Source organism: Leptonotus elevatus, chromosome 3 (assembly GCF_054856555.1).
Source record: "Leptonotus elevatus isolate MCC_2025b chromosome 3, RoL_Lele_1.0, whole genome shotgun sequence".
Classification (NCBI taxonomy): domain Eukaryota; kingdom Metazoa; phylum Chordata; class Actinopteri; order Syngnathiformes; family Syngnathidae; genus Leptonotus; species Leptonotus elevatus.
In genome coordinates this window covers 8,285,868-8,306,798 of record NC_141241.1, presented here as the reverse complement: position 1 = coordinate 8,306,798, position 20,931 = coordinate 8,285,868, and the positions used below count along the sequence as shown (strand labels likewise).

At 39.1% G+C, this 20,931-nt stretch overlaps 1 protein-coding gene across 4 annotated transcripts in view; it reads left to right on the top strand.

The window, feature by feature from the left end:
- The window catches only part of tox3 (TOX high mobility group box family member 3), a 72,494-nt gene that overhangs the window by 13,939 nt on the left and 37,624 nt on the right, over window positions 1–20,931 (top strand). The window contains exons 1-5 of one of the 4 annotated variants that reach the window (XM_086071528.1): window positions 2,731–2,832; window positions 3,519–3,631; window positions 4,231–4,372; window positions 6,066–6,132; window positions 8,971–9,613. In XM_086071528.1, the coding sequence (XP_085927654.1) occupies window positions 9,512–9,613 (102 nt within the window). In that variant the 5' untranslated portion in view covers window positions 2,731–2,832; window positions 3,519–3,631; window positions 4,231–4,372; window positions 6,066–6,132; window positions 8,971–9,511. Of the gene's footprint in view, window positions 1–2,730; window positions 2,833–3,065; window positions 3,163–3,518; window positions 3,632–4,230; window positions 4,373–6,065; window positions 6,133–8,970; window positions 9,614–20,931 lie in introns of those variants that run through there. The other 3 variants (XM_086071526.1, XM_086071525.1, XM_086071524.1) reach the window with 3 other exon arrangements.

The following is a 20,931-nucleotide window of genomic DNA, read 5'->3' as shown; positions in this document are numbered from 1 at the left end:
GATAAAGCGTTCTCGGCGAATGTACACACACAACAAAGATGGCTGATTCTGATAAATTGTTGTTCTGGTTCATGCAGTCAGTACAAATCATGTGTTACTTGAGGTTGTGTGTTTTGGATAATTAATGTAAATAAAGAGGTAAATGTGTTTATAATCGTTCCGCGTCTCTATGGGGGTCGCCATTCTCAGATTGCAGCCGGTCGGTAAACAACTCGGACCTCCCAGTTCATTGTACTTTTCCTGCTCGGAGGTTGGAAAAGTCAGACTTCCCACTTTCCTTGAATGCAGTATAAGACCCAGTTGAATTGCAAATAAGGCATATAGCCATCTAGTGGTTCATGATTATATTACAACTGAAAACCACTGTCGACCCCTGCGTAGCATAGTTCGGCACCTACAAATTCACATATTAGCAGATTTTGTTTCTTTTTCTTTTTCTTTTTAACTCATTTACTGCCATTGACGGATATAGACATCAAAATTTTATTTGAACTATTTCTATTAGTTTAACATTTTTTTCCACTTTTGTTAACAAGAGTATAGAACCTAGAAAAAAATATTGTACATTTAGAACAGATACACAATTTTTAATTGATCGTGAGTTAACTAGTGAAGTCATGCGATTAATTTACGAAAAAATTAAATCGCCTGACTCCCCTAGTCTTTTTTTAAAAGTAATTGTAAATATTTTTATTTTATTTTTAATAATCTTTTCCTTTTTTTTTTAAAGATACGATTATTAACACTTATGGGCGCCAGGGGACAATTTTTTTTTAATCATAATTAATCTCATGACTTCACTAGTTAACAAATGTTGGATCTGTTCTAAATGAACAATAAAAATGTTTTTCTAGGGTTTCATACTCTTGTTAACAAAAGTGGGAAAAAATCTTAAACTAATAGAAATAGTTCAAATTAATTTTTGACGTCTATAGCCGTCAATGGCAGTGAATGAGTTAAAAATGCTTTGTTAGCTAGAGAGAGCTAAGTATTGTTCATTCGGTAATCTTACCGATTCAACATATCATCATCATCATAAAAAAAAATTAAGATGTAAAGAAAAACAAATCCTTCTTGTTTCCTTCCTATTATGTATACAAAGAAATGTTTGCTTGCAGAATAATTGACTGTGTTCTAGCTGAGAGCTATTAATCATCCCACATTGAAATTTCATTACTAAAAACTCATTACACCGCACCATTTAGGGCACGTACACAACCACAGGAGACGCATATAATGTTTTCTCGCGAGCCAACGTTTCCGCAATAACAGATGTCCTGTCAGAATGTAAGGTAATTAATGCATGGTGGCAATGGAATAAATATTTAAGACATTCAGAGGCTTTGTGTGTGTGTGTGTGTGTGTGTGTGTGTGCGCGCGCGTACGTGCGTGCCTGTGCTTTTAATTTAAGTTCGGAGAGTGAACTGCAGCTCAGAGGAGCCACTTTACACCGCTTTAAATCAGCAAATCATTAAAATTTCACACAATCCTTTTCCTACGCCAAAACTGTCACGCGGCGGAATAAAGACGTGCATCCAAGTAACTGTTCAACGCGGTGGCTTTAATTTGATACGGTTATGAAAGGCAAACGTAGGCTCTTTGATTTAGATGACTGACTCAAAACAGCTGCACTTTGACAACGAAGAAGCCGGTAAAAATCAGATGTAAGCATAAGTGATGGCTGCGATCACATGACTTGAACTCAGGGGAAAAAAAATATAAAACTTGAATATTTAAAAGAAAAGTGAAGCGCGAAACCCTAATTCAATCCTTTCCCACGTTTAATCGATCAATCAAGAGCTCTATCATGGAATAAGTTAATGGGATATTGAAATGTCCTCTTTCCAGCACACTGCATGCAAGAGGAGCACTAATTAGTATGAATGGCGAGCGCTAAGATGACTAACGTGGCCGAGGACAGATATTTAATTGGGAGTAATGTAATGAAATGTCCTGCGCATTTGTCATTGTGCAGTCCTTGTTCCTTATTGGCCACCGAAGGGCAATATGGAAATAATTTGAGGGCAGCACAACACAATCCAACACACTACGCAACAAAAAGTTGCTCGATTGTCAGCTTATCACTTTTGCCAAAAAAACACAAGTTCTTCAGGGAACAGAAATATTACTAAAATAGCAACGTCACATGTGTGACATTCTCACAAAAAAAAAAATATGTTGCTCTTCCAGGCTTCAAGCTTAGGCAATAAATATAAATCTTATAAATTATAGGATATTTATTTTTGTCTTAGGTTAGCTCTATCATTGAGCATTTATAAGTAGTTTGGCTTTTTCACTTCCTTCCCACCTAGGAACTGTTTAGAAAAATAATAATAATAAACAAAAACACACAAAATATCTCGTTTAAATTAATTGACCCATGAACATTGTAGCTGTTCTTGATAAAGTAAAAAAAAAAAGAAGAAGAGGGTTAACTTAAGATTCCTTCTTTGGTTTTAGGTGACATCCCTTTTAAAACGCCATTGAGCTTTTCATATTAATACCGAAAAAGAAGCGCTAACATTATTGCCTTGAAGAAGTCATTAAACTTCTTTATTGCTGCAATAACTTCTGACATTAGAAATTGAAATTGTGGATCAATATGCTGGTGGGGGTGCGATACAAAGACGAGAATCCACTGCAGGATTTTAGATTAATAAAAGATACATTGCAAACCTCGAATGCCATAAATGTCGTAAACTTTGAAATTGAAACAAAATATGTCACAACAGTCACGGCAAGATGTCACATTTCTTCTTCAGAGATTTCAGTAAATCTTAAGACAAATGAAAGACCGTAAAGAAGAAATGTAGTACCATGGAACCAGAAATGGTAAATCCTCAACTTTGTTTTGCCCCACAACGTTTTTGTGGATGAATGTGACGCGCACAGTAACTTTGAACGATCGACGTGACGTTGATTAGCTGCGTAGCAACTTGTAAATGTTTGCATAAATTTGCAAAACGTGATTTGATTAAATTTACAAATTTATTTAGATTGACCTATAACCCGGATGTTGTTTCGCTGGGCGGACGTAGCGTGCGCTGCTCAGTACGGAAGTAGAGACGATAGCGGGAGGAGAGACGAGCTAGAGCAACGCGATCGACAACAAGCAATAAAGTTTCAGTAAAAACATTCTACGACTGGTCAAGGGCACACACGGTAAATAATTACTAATTACTTAATTTGAAGAGCGTTATACTAAACGGTTGTAGTTTGAAAGGTAAATTTGTTTAGCAATAGTTAATTTATTTACACACTGTATTTAAACTAGCCAGCTCAAATTTAGCTACTGACACATTAGCACATGCTGTAAACGCTAGGTTTGCACTATAAAAGATTGTGTCTTTAATTTCATGTTTGGTGAATACTCACAGTATTTTCTATCATTGTGTTTACAATAAGAATGTATATGTCGCTAAATATTTTTGCATTGAATTGTATATTTGACTATAGTAACAGCATGTATATGCATTACATTTTGTACTTTGATTTAATTTTCCTTTGATTCCTTTTAGTTTTCACGGTGTGGCGTGGTGTTCAATGACTGTGTGTCTGAAACTGTTTGGAAGAATAAAACACACAAAACATCAGGGTTTTGCTGAGGTAAGACCGGACACTATCGTATCTGGTAAGTGTATTTACTTGTTAACAGCTGTTGAACTGTAAACCGAGATAGCAAAAGCATTTAGCGTTAGCTTAGTCTTAGCACAGCCACCTGATTGACGAGTGACGTTCATACATTTTTTTTCTGTCAGAGCAGAAGAGCCTCTCCTCTTCTCTGCTGTGGCATGGCACGAATGAACGAAGTATCTCGTGATCAATCTCGTGCGAGAAAGACGAGGCAAAGCGTTTGGGTGTAAATGTAGCATCAGATCGCGATTTGCGCCGGACTTGCGCTAGGCTGGGAATACAGAGCCCATTATTTCGACTTTTGTGTGACTATTGTTTAGCTTTCAGCGTCTTATAAAGTCACAATAGTCCTGATTATTGTGTGGCGTTATAAATAAAATGAGCATCAAATTGTCTTTATTGTCTTCGTTTGAAGAGCATTTGATGAAATGTCGCGCAGAATCAACAGGCGGAAAATGGTAACTGTAAACAAAAGATTATTAGGCTAATGAATTATTACTTATTTTTTTGTAAGTGGGCCTAATCACGCTGATCTGCTTTAATTGCAGATGAGCAGGAGCCGGCGAATGATGATCATTTGTTTTCATGTCGCTACAGTGTCGCCAGACCGGGGCGGAAATGACATATGGTGGAGAAGCGTAACTCATCTTGGCTTTTCCCAAAAAGCAGAGGAGAGAAAAGGAAATGAATTCCATCGGCTGGGTGCACTGCTAAACAACAATAAAAAACATGCAATAAGGTGTGTGTGGAAAAAAAAAAGAAGCCACAATGATTGTGTCATGTGGCCAACACAACATCCAATAAGCAGGCGCAGAGTGGAAGCTTGCTTATCTGATGTGTGCTGTGTGGGAGCCGGTGTGGGGATGTTTTATGTGTCACTTGAATGGGATTTGATTGGGTGGGCGTATCTGCAAGTGTAGCACTGCTCGCTTATGCATGCGGGCGGGGGGAATGGGGGGGGAAACGATATCAAACGGGAACACGTTTTGCATGTAGGCCAACATCAATGTGTCCGTAATTACAAAGCGCATTTCTTGGCGACACTTCCAGATTGTTGACCATCTCCCGAGCAAGGAGGCTGGAGAGCGTTCAAATGGGGATTATCTGCCTCGAGCACAGCAGCACACTGTACGACATTGATTACGCTCGCACACAAACATGCCAACGCGCGCCGTGCTCACTTTCATTGGCTTGCCTGTCTTGTAATGCTTGTACAATATACTCAGAAAGGCAACAAAACTTTGACATTGAGTTCATTTGAAGTATGTGTTACACAATTAGATACGACATAGAAATAAAGTAAAAACTAAAATATATCATTAAAGGGATACTTGACTCATTGAGACATTTTCAGCAGTAAAATGGTAATATTTTTTCTATGATTAATGTTGTAACTTCATTATTTTCCATTTCCAATTAATACCTTTCAAAACTCATTTCCTACTTGCTGTCAGCTGAAGATGACATCACCTGTGCTGAGGAAGTAGGTAACGACCAATCATGGCTCAGTTTATTGACCAAACCCAGAAAACAGGTAAGCCATGATTGGTCGGACTTGTTGCCTAATTTCTCAGCACAGGTGATGTCATCATCAGTCGACAGCAAGTGGAAAAAGTTTTAACTCGATGGCTCCCCAAAACGTATAAATACGTTCTATTTGTAATATTACCATGCTATTTATACGTTTTCTTATATTTTCTTATATTTTTATGCTAGAGCATACAGAAGGCTTTGATGCAACCTCTGAAATGAAGAGAACGCTTGAAGCAATAGTAGTTATTACAAAAACGGCCAGCAGGTGGCAGCAGAGCATGAGATCAACCAGGGCCATGTTGAAAACAAGCTCTTTTCACCAGGGTTTTAAACAGATTTGTGAACAGATAGAAATATACATTTTTTCCTGATGAAAGAAGAGACTTTAATCTTTCTTTTGGTAGGTTCCATGTTTTTATAGCAATAGAACACAATAGTCTGTGGGCCTTGCAAAATCAGTCAAAATCCAGTAAAAATGGCTGGAACTGAATGAGTTAAAGGTAAAAATAATGAAGATATAAAATTAATTCTGGACAAAATATTAACGTTTCACTGCTGAAAATGGCTCCATGTATCAAGTATCAATTTAATTGATTGATTTAATTTGCTCAGATTTCATTACATTCATATTTGTAAAATAGACATATTAGGCTGTCACTACCGAATATATATATATATTTTATAATTACTATTCTGTTGATTACTATTCTGTTGATTAGGACATCAGATGAAATTTCATTTTGTATTTAAGTGCATTGCAAAAACTGTAAAAAGTAAAAACATTCAAAGAGTCTTACATTTATTAATGACGGCATAATGCAAAAGTGTTTCGAGGGATGTGCGAGGCCTAAAAATGTTCTAAAAGGCTGAAATAAACGTTTTTGTTTACTTGTTTATAGGTTTGTGATGGTGCAGGGACGGGAGTTGTGCCAACTCTGACACGTTGTTGAAGGAGGTGCCTAAAAGGTGAGGGAAAGGCTGCAATAAATGCAAATGTAATAAAAGTTTTTTCTTTTCTTACTTTGTTAAAAGTGTGTGACAGATAGAGAGGAAGCGTCAACTCTGTCAGGAATGTTGAAGGGGGTGCATGGCTTGACAAATTTGTGAATAGCTCCAATAAAAGCTTTCAGCGGTCACACGGATTCACAGGTCTCATATATACTGTACAGTTGGCTGGATTTCCAAGAAGAAATGTATTTTGTACGTGCAGACACCTGTGACATTTTGCAGACAAACACAACGCTTTGCTCATGTGTTATACTCAAGGCCGACGCCATTGATTTCCATGTTTATTCACACCTCTTTTGCCCCTCGCCAGAGCCAAACGTGACAACCGCAGAGGAAGAGTCCTGTTTGGAAAAACAGCACATGCTAGGAAGCGCGGCAGGGCGTAAATCTAGTATCTGAATCCATTTATTTGACAAGAAGGAGCACTGAGGGAAGACTGATATGCCAACTGGTTGTGCGAAAAATGAATATACACATATACATATGCACATTGTTTTATCACCTTCATCTCACATCAAATGTTAGAGTACACTGCTGTTGAAAAGCGGTGACCTATTTATTTAAACACCCAGGAAAGAAAAATCTGTTACTCCTCAGAGGAGTAACCTATTTCTTAACACCATTTATTTTTAATGCTTGCAGAACTTTATAATCCAACGACTTGCGTTGTTAGCATTTGCCCGGTTGTGGTACGGTAAATCAAATGTAAACACATTTTTTCTCACAATTAGAAAAGAACAAAGCAATAGCAGTCATTATATGACATGGCTAAGTGCAATTAACAACAACAACTTGCAGCTAGATATAAACGAAGCGATAACTGTAGCTAGAAATGTACGCTAAAAATACACGATGGTTAGCATCAGTCACTGTTCTGCTTGAGAACTCTTCAGTCAGAAACTTGGGGGGGGGGGGTGAAACCAACCCATGTTATTTTGCTGTCAATTACGATTGCTTATCAGGGCCACGTATAAATATGTTTTTTTTTTGAGGGTAATATTTTGAGAAAAAGACTCACAAATTTCAGAGAAAAACTTGAATATTTGTGACATTGTAAATTGGTAAAAGTTGCGAGAAAAAAGTCACAAATTTATAAGAAATAAACTCAGATAATTGTGACATTAAAATTCACAAATTTGAGAGATGATGACATGTTTGGGATGGAGGAGGCAGCGCGCAACATAAAGGCATACTTACTAATTGAGCCATTTTCAGCAGTAAAAAGTTAATATTGTGTCCAGAATGAATTTGATAACGAAATAATTTTTTTTGTATACAATTAATACCTTTAAAAAGTAATTTTCCCATTTGTTGTCAACTGAAGATGACATCACCTGTGCTGAGGAAGTAGGTAACGACCAATCATGGCTCACCTGTTTTCTGGGTTTGGTCAGCAAACTGAGCCATGATTGGTCGTTACCTACTTCTTCAGCACAGGCGATGTCATCTTCAGTCAAAAGCAAGTGGAAATTTTTTGTTTTTAAAGGTATTAATTGTTCATGAAAATTAATGAAGTTATCAAATAAATTTTGGACAAAATATTAACTTTTTACTGCTGAAAATGGGAGTCAAGTATCCTTTTGAATCCACTCTGTATTCATAAAAATATTAAATAAATGTACGTAAAAGTAAAAGTACAATTTAGCGAGTTCTTCCACCGTAGGCATTTTGTACACTTTGGAATTGTGACTTTGCACAAATATCCGAATAGGCTATGTGTATTTCTCGGCAAGTTTCCGATTTTTTTTTCTCGCAACCGCGAGTTTATTTCTCGTAAATTTGTGAGTTTTTTTTCTTGCAAATTTGCCACTTGTAACGTCACAAATCTGATTTTTTTTTCTCGTAAACTTGTTGGTTTTCTCTCTCAGAATATTACCCCACTGCCCCTAAAAAATAATACATGTTTATTAGGGGTGGGAATCTTTGTATGTCTCACGATTCGATTCAATTCCGATTTTTGATCCTGTGATTCGATTCAGAATCGATTTTGGATTAAGAACGATTTTTTATTCAAAATGATTTGATTGACAATAATTTTTGCTTCAATCTATAGATGAGCAAGGAATTGTAATGATCTACTCCAGGCTGACTCGCTAATGCTAATTAGCGCGCTACTCGCGTCACTTTATCAAAAAAATTAACAACTTTTATTGGAATAACTTGATCGTGATTTTTTCCTTCTACTCTCTAATGTGGCTACAACTTAACAGTGTATTAGACCGCGTGGAACCACACTGCCCCATAGTGGCCAAATCGGGTACAACATAAACAGCGCTCCAAATAAAGGCACACGACAAAGGCAAGACAGTATAAAATAATTTAAATAAAATCGATTTTAGGACATTTAAAATCGATTTAGAATCGTACTAGATGAAAATCGCGATTCTTATGAGAATCTTTTTTTTGGCACACCCCTAATGTTTATACGTGGCCCTAATACGCCATCATGGTAACTGAAAAATCTAGAAATTAGTTTTTTTCCCCCTAGTGACTGAAAAATGCTGGCAATATAGGGAGCTCTGCTTTGAATACTGCTGACTGTGAATAATTAGCTGTACAACTTCACACTTTTCTTATTGTAGAACTTTTACATATTGATAGCTGTTCAATTTGCAAGGAGGGAAACAGGGGAACTTCTAATCAGGACAGATAGTGACAAAATGTGAATTTAAAATCCTTTTGCGTGTGTTAGCTTCCTGTTAGCAATTAGCATGGGCGTGTCTTGTCGTGTGTCTCTCCTCCGCACCCTTTACCTTGTTTTCCTCTGGTGTGCGTGTGTGTGTGTGCACTGTGCAGTCACAGCTCACGCCTTTCCCAACAACACATCAGCACCTCCACTCACCGCACCGCGTGCCCGTGGATCCCCAGCGCAATTTATCTTGGCTACTTTCTCCGCTAAGTTGTTTCAACGCACGTGGACATGTGTCGGGAGGACTAACTTTTAACCGGTGCGTGTGAGAAGGAGCCGGAGGGGAAAAGTAGGAGGAGGAGGTGGACCCGCGTTCACTCGCTCGCTCACCCACTCTCTCGCTCGCTCGCTCCCTGCCCGTCTTTTGTATCCAGCAGCTGCGTGTACATGCTCGGCCACTGGCGCTCCATGAGGGGCACCTTCTTACAGCTTTCCTGCAGGGATTCCTTGCGCGTAGAAGAGGGATAACTCAAACTTCTTCTACTACTACTACTACTACTACTTCTGCGTTCTACTACTACGACCACCACCACCAACAACAACAACACCACCACCAGGCTCCGCGGTGCACTTTGGATTGTAACGCCGAGAAAAAGCACCCTGTACCCCGGTGCGCCACAGCTGCGCGACCCCCCCTTGTCTTTTGCCATGGATGTACGTTTTTACCCCAATGCCGGTGGAAATGCTATGCCCGGAGAACCACCGAACCTGGATTTCTCCCACTGTTTGGGATACTACAACTTCAACAAGGTGAGTGAGGGTGATTGTTTGGCGATGGTAACCCTAACGCCAGTTATTCCTTTTCCGATCTTTATCGAACCCCATTGGACTGAAAGCTACTCAGTTGATCTCATCTGTCATTTATAAGCAAACTTTTAACAGACTTTAATGCAGCGTGTGCAAAATCTGTCAGAAGCACCAAAACCTTTGCCACCTCAAAGTGAATGCATTGCCATGATATCATGTTAAAGAGGATATGGATTTACTGCTACAAACGTGGATCATAAAGACATGAACAATCAAGCAAGCAAAAAATAATAATAATAAAAAAATCATCACTTTGCAATTGCAATCAATTCTTGGGCAAAATGCAGTTGGGTCAACCTTGGACTTGAACTTATCCCGTGAATGCTGTCAAACAATGCAAGCATATGGCAACTCACTGCAGCCGTAGTTGTTGTAGTTGTAGAACTGCTGGTTTTCCTTAAACACTGATGTGAACATTTGTTCAGTTGACTTCTATTTTTACTTTGAGTATATTCGTCAGAATATCATAGTTCATTGAAACATAAATGCTAATGTATATACCTATATTTAAAAGCCAATATTTCAGTTAATGGTGCTACCTTTGTTTGCCTATTGCCTCAAATGCTTTGCCCAGGTTTAAGCAGCCTTTTGAAAATAAACTTAAATCATAAAAATAAAAAATGTCATATGTCATGCTGTGGCACAAGAAGTTAAGAACATACATACTCTTTGTCGTTTGATTGTTTTCTATTTATGACCTAAGTGTTTTTCATACAAATACCGTAATATAATGTTATGTTATTATGGGTTTGTGATAGATTGCGGCACATTCCGATCACTGTAAAATTTGCACGGTATTAAAAATGCACTCTTTGTACTTGCGTTGCCTGCTTCAAATAATTTGCGAAAGTTTGAGCAGACATAGAGAGTAAAAGTGAAAACCTTTTTGTAAAACTACTGTTATAATTCCAGTGTAAAAACTGAAAAATGCACCCCTGTAATACACGGTGGACTGCACACTGAAAAACAACAATAAAAAAAGCTGTTGTTGCACTTTTATCATATAATGTTGTTCACCAAATATAAGGAGTCTTTGGGTTATGATGGTTCTGCAGTGTTGCCAACTTGGCGACTTTCTCGCTAAATCTGGCCACTTTCCAAAGACTCTCGGCGACTTTTTTTAAATTATTTTTTTAGCAAAAGCAACTATCGACTTTTACTGGTGTTCATTAGGGTGTTTTTTTCCCTTCACTTTTTGTCTTCTCCTACAGCGTCCATTACTATTACATGCAAATCGGCAATACTGCAAATTAGGCATTTACGTCATTTAGCGACTTCTAGCAACTTTTCGGACAGCCAATAGCTACTTTCCTTACTGGGGGTTTAGCAACACTGCGGTCTCGGAACGGAGCGCTGTCGTAAAACTAAGAACTGATATCCAGCATTTTCATTCGTTTTAGTTAGGAGTGAAACTTTAAAAAACTACTAAGTATTTGACGTTTTTTAGTATATTGTGCTGTAAACCGTGAACAGAAAATGCACGCTTTGCTATCAAATATGCGTCTAAAGACTTGTGTATTGTTGAGTTTGAAGCATGGTGGAGCAGAATAATGCCGGTGCGAAATTGGAACGTAGGCCTTTACTGATGTCATGTTGCTTCTTCTTTAGTCTGTAAAAGTTGAGATTGAATCAACAGTGTCTCTGCTGGTTGCAGCCAAGTAGTGCACTCCGATTTCAAAACAATAGACCAAATTCTTAACAATCACTTTATTGATTATTATGCTCACCCCTCATCCAAAAGGCAGATTTAAACCAACATTAGCTACTTTCAGGTGCAGTCTATAATTATAAGAAACCATGTGATGTTCAATGGCTATTTCCAAGAGTCACCTCACTGCATGCTTGTTAAGCATCACCAGAGAGTTGCGGTATGTTTATTAGCCCTACAATGTTATGGAAGCCCTGCATTTTGTTTTTTCGCAATATGATGTCAGCGTAACTTGTAGCAATGGCGATACATCACCCTGACAGAAAAATAATGCCACAACTGTTTTTTTTGGGGTTGTAAAGTGCAAACAATGTTTCCTCCCCTTCAAGGTTATCGGGCCCATTTGGCCTTAACAAAAAAACAAAAAAAACAGTTGCCGGCTTTGTCGTACTGTTTCATCAGCTCCATTGTGGCCAACTTGTCATATGTGCCTGATTTCATCATGTCTTCATCAGGCCCCAGAGAACGCTGCTTTGATTCAGCTTGATTTCTTGTTCTTCGTTTGCTCCTAAATTCCCCAGGTCAAGTGTAATCATCGGTAACGGTTCATGGGCCATAATGCAAAAGGAGGCTTATCCTATACTTTTATCGCTAGCAGTTCTGATAGAAAGGGAGACGGGGGAGGGGGTTGTTAGAATAAGCGCAAATCAAGTGTTTAAGCTTAATGACTACCGTTCGCATAGTGGACACATGCTCTCCCTGTCCCTTTTTTTATTTCTCACTTTGCCAGACGCTTGCATTAAGTTGGTGTTAAATCAATTAACACACCCCGGCAGGATCTTTAGGAACAGAACAAAAAATAAGAACGACAGAGAGGCAGATTTTGAGACGAGGGTTTTTTTTCTTTTTAATTGACAGAGAAATCCAAACGAGAGAGAGTTAATTAGTTACTGCAGTCACAACTAATAGAGATGAAATGGAGGAGGAACAAGCTGCGACTTCACACAGAAGAGTAATGCTTCTGTAAAGTGCTTTTGATTGAACATGAGCATTTCATCATTCAGTGGAATCTATAAAGTTGAATGTAGGATTAAGTCGTACACTTTGGAATTTGATGAAACTATGGCCGCGCAAAAAGTTTGGAGTTCTTTGTCACAACTCATTTAGTCAACACTAATTAAAAAAAAAAACAGTAGTTCAGGACACCCAAGATTTTATTGTCCCATTTAAATACTGTTCGAACAATACTACTTACTACTTAAGTTACTTTTAGGAAAAGGTCCGAATGTCAAACAAATGTTTATAATTTTTTTAATCAGGTTGCTCTTTGCCATTTTTGTATCAGCCTGTTCCTACCACCTTAATTTGAGAAAACCATACAATTAGTAAATATTTACTAATGACAAGCTATGTACACTACAGTATTTGATTTCATTACATGTACAAAAAACACATAATAAACCTTGATCATAAACATTACATGTACTTAAAGAGTTGTAAGGTGATCTGGATTTCTTTATGTGGATCTCTTTTAGTTAATGCACAACACTTTTACTCTGCGGAATAGAATGAAAAAAAAAATCTGCCATCTGATGTAATTCAGTAGAAGTAGGCAAAGGGCAACTGTGATGTCACTTCCGGTCTGCAGATTTTTGCCAAACATGGCGGCCGCCTTACACTAATGAATTATCCTGCAAATGCTATATTGCTGGAACAAACAGTGTATTATTTTTAAATGCTTTAAAAGACACGCTTATGACAGTAAAAATGTACTCCCTAAGATTTATATAAAGCAGTGATGGCAACGTGGAGTACACAAATTGTATAAAACCAGCATAAGCGTTGACGATTGAGTCTGAATTAGCGTGTGACCTGTAGAAAAACAACACGAGCTGGACTGGACACCAGCCAATTGCAGGGTACATTATAGACGATCAACTATTCACGCTCACGTTCACATCTATGGACAATTTAAAGTCTTCAGTCTTTGGAAAGTGGTAGGAAACAAGAATTCCCAGAGAAAAGCACACAGAAACACAAGATGTTGAAACTCCAAACAGCTGAGCAGAAATGCAAACTCAGAACGTCGGAAGTGTGAGCGCCGAATGTCCTCCTTTTAGAAACACGTTAGCCTAACTCGTATGTCAATCCCCGATTGTGAATATTTAGAAGAAAGAAAAACTGATTGTGTTTGACTTCAAGATGTTCCACTGTACACAGATTTATTCTATTCCATTTACTTTAAGTGTTGACATTATTGCTGTACACTGATTGGTTGTTGCGTTGGTGACTCAGCATTGTGACTCACATTTCTTCTTTCTTTCCGTTATTGCCTCTTTCGATCACAAGGTTGCTGTCACTAACAGAGCTGCTTCCATTGTTTGGAAAACCTTTAAATGAGCACGCTGGAGTTTATTTCCATGCATGCATGCAGTGTTTATTTGCCCGATTCCGTATAATATACATGATATGAGACAGCGAAGGTTATGCGGTTACGCATGTACGTCTCAGCACTGAGCACAAGACGAGGAGCTATTTGGGTTTGTCTGGCTTTTCGGTATTTGTAAAAGCAGAATGTGATCAACCTAAATGCTTTCATGAAAGAGACCCAGTGTAGCCCTCATATTTATGACCATCTGGTCTGCCTTCCTCCTTTTTTTTTTCTTAATAATGTTTCAGATACAGTATCCATTTAGTGTGGGATTTCATTGCCTTCAGGCACAGAGATTGAAATTACCAACAGATGTTCTTGCAAACTCTTCACCTGCTCTGGTGCTAATACTCAAACGGACAAGAATTCCTCCAGTGCTAAAACATATGCGGACATGTACCCACTTTTGTGTGAAAGGAGGGTTACAAATCAAAGGAAAAACATTAGCAAATACAGAAATGTGTTTGAGTATAGAATACGCTAACATACGCTAACACTAGCTTAGCCTGTTGCTGTACATTAGCTCTGAACGCTGCAATATTGTACTCCATTGTTTCCGTTTTGCCATTTGTCTTGCTGTATGAAATTGCCATGTTGGTAACATTTGAGTGTACGTGGCTAGAAATAACAAAGAAGCAGTAAGCACAAAAAACTAATGTTAGCTAACGCTGTTGCTGTGCCTTAGTATTGCGTTACAGTCCACAGTCTCCACTTTTCCCACATCAGGCTGTTTTCTTGCTGCCCTCTGTCTCCTTCAAATAAAATGGTCACATTGTAACATTTGAGTTACCTTTGCTAGAAATAACAAAGCTAAACAAATTCTGCATGCTAACTTAGCGTATCCTGTTGCTGTGCCGTAGCTGGACATTGAAAAGTTGCAGTAGGATACTCCACCTTCTTTTTTTTTGCTTCCTTTAGTCTCCTCTCAAATAAAATTGCAGCACCAGGGTAGTATTTGAGTATAGACAGTAATACATGAGAAAAACAATCAATTGAGCTTCTCATAGCTTACTCTGTTCCTGGGCAGTATTATACTCCACAGTCTCCACTTCACCGCAACAGTCCGGTTTTTTTTGGTGCTTTTTTTCTTCTTAATTCATCTTCCTATGCCAAGAGTGTTCAATATGTTCAATGTGGTATGTTGTTGCAGTTCTGTAGGCACCATTTTGGAAAAGCGACATTAATGTGTGTATTACACTTGGTGGTGCTCTCCCTCAGGGCTGTTAGCTGTTAGCTGTTAGCTGTTAGCTGCTAGCTGTTAATTAAATTAGTTTATATGTTCTTGGTGGCCTACAACATTACATGTGCAAAGCATTTGTATTTGTATTTCTTTCTTTTTTTTAAGCCACCTATGAGCTTCTTGAGTCACTCATGTTTGCGCTGTGAAAAAAAAAAAGAAAGTCAGGTGAATTGTTGCAGCTGTAATTACCTGAGGCATTTACTAGGTCTGTAAAAAGAAACTGATCCTGACACTGAATAGCTGCAAAAACTCTCTGCCCCCTCCCCATCCCATTGTGTCCTTTGTCCCGCCTTCTGCACGGCAAGCAGAGAAAGGGTTAAAGCTTCGCCTCCACTAGTGGGCCTTGTGCATCCCTCCAGTGTACACAGCTGGTGCCATTTCATCACACACATTCTAAACATATCCAAACACAACTTAAACTGTGTGCCCGGGAAGAGTTGTGTGTGTGTATGTGTGTGTGACCTCACAAGCTGTTTTTTCAAGCCCCACAGTTGACAGATAGGACTCCAGGGTGCGTGTAAAATGTGTAATTGTACAAGACCTGAATAGCTGATGCAGTTTTTTTTTTTATAACCTTTTAATTGTAGCCTGTCAGGAACTGTAGTTTGCCAGATTTATTAAACGCCCAATTTTCCCACTGAGATGAGAGAGGGTTTATTTTTAGTTCATCGTCATCACCGCAGTATTCTCGCACTGAGCTCCTATATCTGAAAACGATTTAAAAAAACTGAAAATTTCACTGCACGATCATATGCATAACCATATTAGTGCATGGGACAGGAAGTAGGGATGCCGCAGCATTCGTAACTGTTCCTGCATGTTAACAACTGTAACAAAAATATTTTGGGATCCTCAAAATGCAGTTCAATAAGTTTAGTTAAATTAATTTGTCAGTTGTTAGTTTGCAATATTAGGCCAACACTTCCAGGAAAGTGGAATATTTGCACGGTGGTGGTACATGGGCCGGTGAAATGCACTTTAAATTTTGGGCTAATCCAGATGAAGATATGAAATGCTTTTAGCTTACAGTCCGCTTGTAATGGAGGGAAATTGGGCAGTAACCTATCCAGTTCACTCTAGTTTCCTCCCACATTTCAGTTGAACCAGTTAATATTTTTGGAAACATGATACTCTTTGTACGTTTTTACAAAAGCAACATTTGAGGCAGATTTGACAACGGCTCTGGAAAAAAAAAAAAGACGAATAGGCACTGGAATGGTCCAACACCAAAACTGCTCTTTAATTCTGACAATGTATCTTGAAAAAAAGAACCTCATTAGTTAGAATAAATAAAGTAACTAAAATGTAGTTGTCAACACTATAAAAGTCAGATGCCCGTAAAATGAGGTAAAGGCAGGTTAGAGTTAGTTTAAAATGATATAACATGGTTCTTGTTTTTATTCCTCTCGTTACAAACACTTCCTTAAATACTTTTTTTAAAGCCCCTTAATGATGTTTGCACATGTTGACTCAGTGCTATTAGCGCCAGAGCGTCCGTGTGAACCTGCAGCTGTGCATTCAGTCCGCAGCTCATATTTTGCCGCTTATCTCTCCGTTGTGTGCTTGTACAATGTAGATATGCGGTTGTTAAATTGGCAGCCATGGACACGGTTTTCCATCTCCACATTGCTTTCAGTAACAACCAGCCCAAATCTAAAGATTGGTTTTAGGATTAAAGACAGGGAAGTAGAGTTCAGTTTTCATCTTAGTTTGCGGTGGTTCTTCTACATAAGAACTAACAATGAACTGTAACATTTTCAAATCGGTGCTGTATTTGGAAGCGTAAATCCTTTCCCGTTTCAGTCAGTTGATCAAGATGAACAAACCACAGAAAAAGAAAAAAAATACTCATAGTTCCAAGCAATAAAAGAAATGCTACGCTGCTCAGTTTTATTAAACTGTTTTGTAAATGTTCAACTTTTGCTTTAAGGGTTGATATACAATACATCAGACATGGTTAAAATGGGTGCAGGCACCTTGTATATTTGAGTCACCATAGAGTGATAGTTCTTGATCGGTCTTGGTCACCTCTCAAAATGAAACTCATATTTAAATGTAATATTTAATCTCCCATAGTCTAGAGACCAAGTTTTATCAGTGAATCAGACTCTAATTGCTTTAATCAGTTTAGCACTACATTATTTTCAGTGTTGTTCATGACTTGGTATCCACTTCTCTAAGTCTTGGTCTTGACTTGGTGTCAATTTTCCTTATCTTCATCTTGATACAAGTTCTCAAAGTCTTGGTCTCAACATTTCAAGTTTATGGACTTGAACACGTCCGTCCATCCATCACACCGCTTATCCTACTAAGGCTTGCAGGGTGCTGGAGCCTATCCCATCTGACGTTGGGCGAAATGGTGACTGCATCCTGAACACCAGTCAGTCTCAGATGTCGCACATATAGACGGCCAACCATTCACACTCAAATTCATACCGTCTCTGATTGGGAACTAAAATCCTTAGGAACGTTGTTAACATTACCTTGTAGGTCTCCCTAGAATGCCGGAAGTGACTGGACACTAGCATGAGGGGGAAGGGAGCATGACATTTAGGATTCTTTAGACAAGAGTCTTGACTCAAGCGCTGCATAGCAACATGAAAAGTCACGGATTTGGGTCACTTTATTTCATAGCTTCAAGGGGAAACAAACCTTTTGTCAAAGAAGCACATATATTTACCGCAATTATACACTGATTTAGTCTGGCTTGCTACATCTTTGACAGCCTTGATCTTATTAAAAGGGGGAAAATACCCACTGTCCAACTGCTTTTATCCAGAGTGAAGAAGCACTTCTCAATAGAGCCAGTCAATCACCGATTCGATAAATGTTGTGTCCCTGCAGCGGTTAGGACACATCCATTTTTAAAGCTTTCCAGATGGAGCAGCACTCCTATGTTTCATAGCGCTAATATCCAATCCTCCTAATGGGCTCATGGGCCGTATTAAAACAGTTGTCTTTTAACTTGACATGCTTGATTTAAGACCCCCTCCCCCTCCCCCCCCCCCCATGATAAATGCACTCCCCTCTCAATTCTCTCGGTTAAATTTCTTGCATTCCTTAAACGTCTCTGCTGGTTATCTTCAATTCAGCTTCTAATCAAGATAGATGCATAATATCATAAATATGGAAGATAAACGTTCCCTGTCGAAACCAGTTTAAAAAAAATATAAGCCTCCTTTCCAACAACAAGGTTAGAATTTCTTCCTTCTGGGCTGCAGGTGTGCGTTGTGTATGATTTATCTGTACAACACAGCCAACCCCTCTTCCCCTCCCCTCACATGACACATTCCCATAATGCAGTGTGTTACCAGGCTGCACTCAATAGGACTGACAAAAGCAGCAGGTGTGCAAATATCTTTCAGAGCCATTGAACAAAGAGCTTCAATATTAGCATTAAATAGAAATGCCCTCATTTTAATGGACAAATGGGTGCACATCAAAACATGGAGCTGAGATGAAAAGATAGTGTGGATGTTATGTTAAAGGAAGTCGTTGCAAATGCTACCTAACCAACTACAATGAAACATTGACTCGGACGGTAGATCACAGACAGTTTTAGGCCACGAGAACGATCAGGAGTAACAGTTTTTCTTTGTGTTATTGAAAAGTTCAGCTATAATTATTATATGAAAGCATCCATCGTGCCATTTAGGCCTTACCCTATAGTTTGTATACTGTAACTATGGCGACCCCTGCACCGTGTGAGCCACACCTACGCAGTGCAGCACACACTTTGAAGGCTCAGAGGAGAGAGGTTTTGCTAATGTATACTCGTGCATCTCAAGATGGCATCCATCCACTGACTTGTATATGACAGGATGGTCAATGCCGCTTAATGGCCATTGGGAGAAGTGTACCCATCGGCGGCCATTTTACGTTGCCACTCACTTAGGCCACCTAACTTGAATATATTGATATCTCCCGATGCTAGTGAAAGTAAAGCCCATCGGAAAAAAATGTGCTGCGAAATGTAAGCCTAACCTCCGTGAGTTACGATTCACGATATTGAGTAAATATAATCTGAATGATCGATGCAAACAGATAAATTCACTCTTTGCGAGAAGTTGTCAGTAAAAGTGGCAACGTAAGATGGATGCCTTCTGGCTTCTGCCACAAACGCCTATTGACAGTCCAGTTATTTCTAAGTCTGTGCATCCATCACATTGTGTTAGTTAGGATGACATAATCTTTTGGTTTGCCAATTTCAGTACTTTTTGTCATAACAGGACGGCAAGAGTTTTCCACGGATTATATAAATTAGAGCAACACGATGGATGACTGGTTAGCACGTCCGCCTCCCAGTGCAGAGGACGTGAGATCGAGTCCGGGCTTCGACCTTCCTGGAGTTTTCATGTTCTCCCCGTGCCTGTGTGGGTTTCCTCCGGGTACTCCGGTTTCCTCCCACATTCCAAAGACATGCATGGCAGGTTAATTGAACGCTCTAAAATGTCCCTAGGTGTGATTGTGAGTGTGGATGGTTGTATGTGTCTGTGCCCTGCGATTAGCTGGCAACCAGTTCAGGATGTACCCCGCCTACTGCCCGAAGCCAACCGGGATAGGCTCCACAACCCCCGAGACCCTTGTAAGCGGTTAAGAAAATGGATGGATGGATATAAATTAGCAGCTCTCGTATAATTCTCTCTCATTTAGCACGCCACCGCTGATCGCAACATCTGTGCTCTTAGTGATTGACAATCACAGTGGATAGATTGAAAAGGTCAAAAGTGCAGTTCTGTTTTTCAAAGGTTGAGGTGACAAAGCACAATTTGCCACAAGTGTAGTCAACCATTACTTAACAGCTAACAATCTCTCAATGGAATGCCACATCTTTGAGAGGTGGTTCATGTACTAACATTACTTGCCAAAGAAGAATGCAGCCACGAGGTCCAGTCCCTGAAACATATTTTTGAGAGTTCACAGCATGTCTTGGTTGTTTCTTTTGGCAGGTGAACTCTTCCATGAGGTTTCGGCATTGGCAGTGTATGCCCTCAATGTCCTGACTTTTATTTTTTTTTTTTTTAAGATAACTTTCCTAATACCTGCACAGGCAGTAAAATTGTACATTTGATGTCTTTTCCTGGCTGATAAACAAGGAGCGAGGCGGCATGTTTGCCCTGTTTGGAAGGCATTACTGGCAGCTGATTACAGCGTTAGGTCAAAGTTAGCCAAGGTTAACCGTCCATAATGAAACACTTTGAAAATAATGATACGCCGCATGGTTTTATGAAGGCCTGCTGCTGGCTGCTCCGCTCCACAGTGGTGACCTTCAGCAGCTCCACCGGCTAATCGAAGCTAAGCGCTCCCTGTAGTTGGGAGTCTCCGTTTGCTTCTGGGAACACGATCGTCTGATGTGGTCTGTTCTGGTGTTGACCATCTTGTGCGAGCTTCACCTTGAGGCTGGTCTTGTTTCTTCCCAAACAGAAAGTTTAACCCCCATCAGCTGATTGTCCTGAGAAAAGAACTTTAAAAAAAAAAAAACTACACGGCACATCTGTTTGAGGATTAGCAACAGAACCAAATTGGACCACAGTAATCAGAAGCACATTGAGTTGCTAGAGGTATTCCAGGGAATGTGGGCTGTTAAAACAGCTAACTATTGAACACCTGGATTATATTAAATATGTTCCATATCCAGGACTGGCCTCCATCCGTGATATGTTATAACAAAAGACAGATTTGACACTGTTTGATTTGGCTGCAGTGGTAAAACAAAACAGGGCTATTGCTAACTCTCATGGTACAGTAACTATACCATGGGTGGGAAAATGCCACGTACGTTGATAGTATAGTGATGATACATTAATGCTTGATAACAGATATGTTGGAAAGATCATGTCTGATATAAATTTAGTGATAACAATTTGATACATCACACCCCTAATTGACATACAGACATCAGGTGTTGATACTGTTACCAAGTATACAGGCTCAACGACACA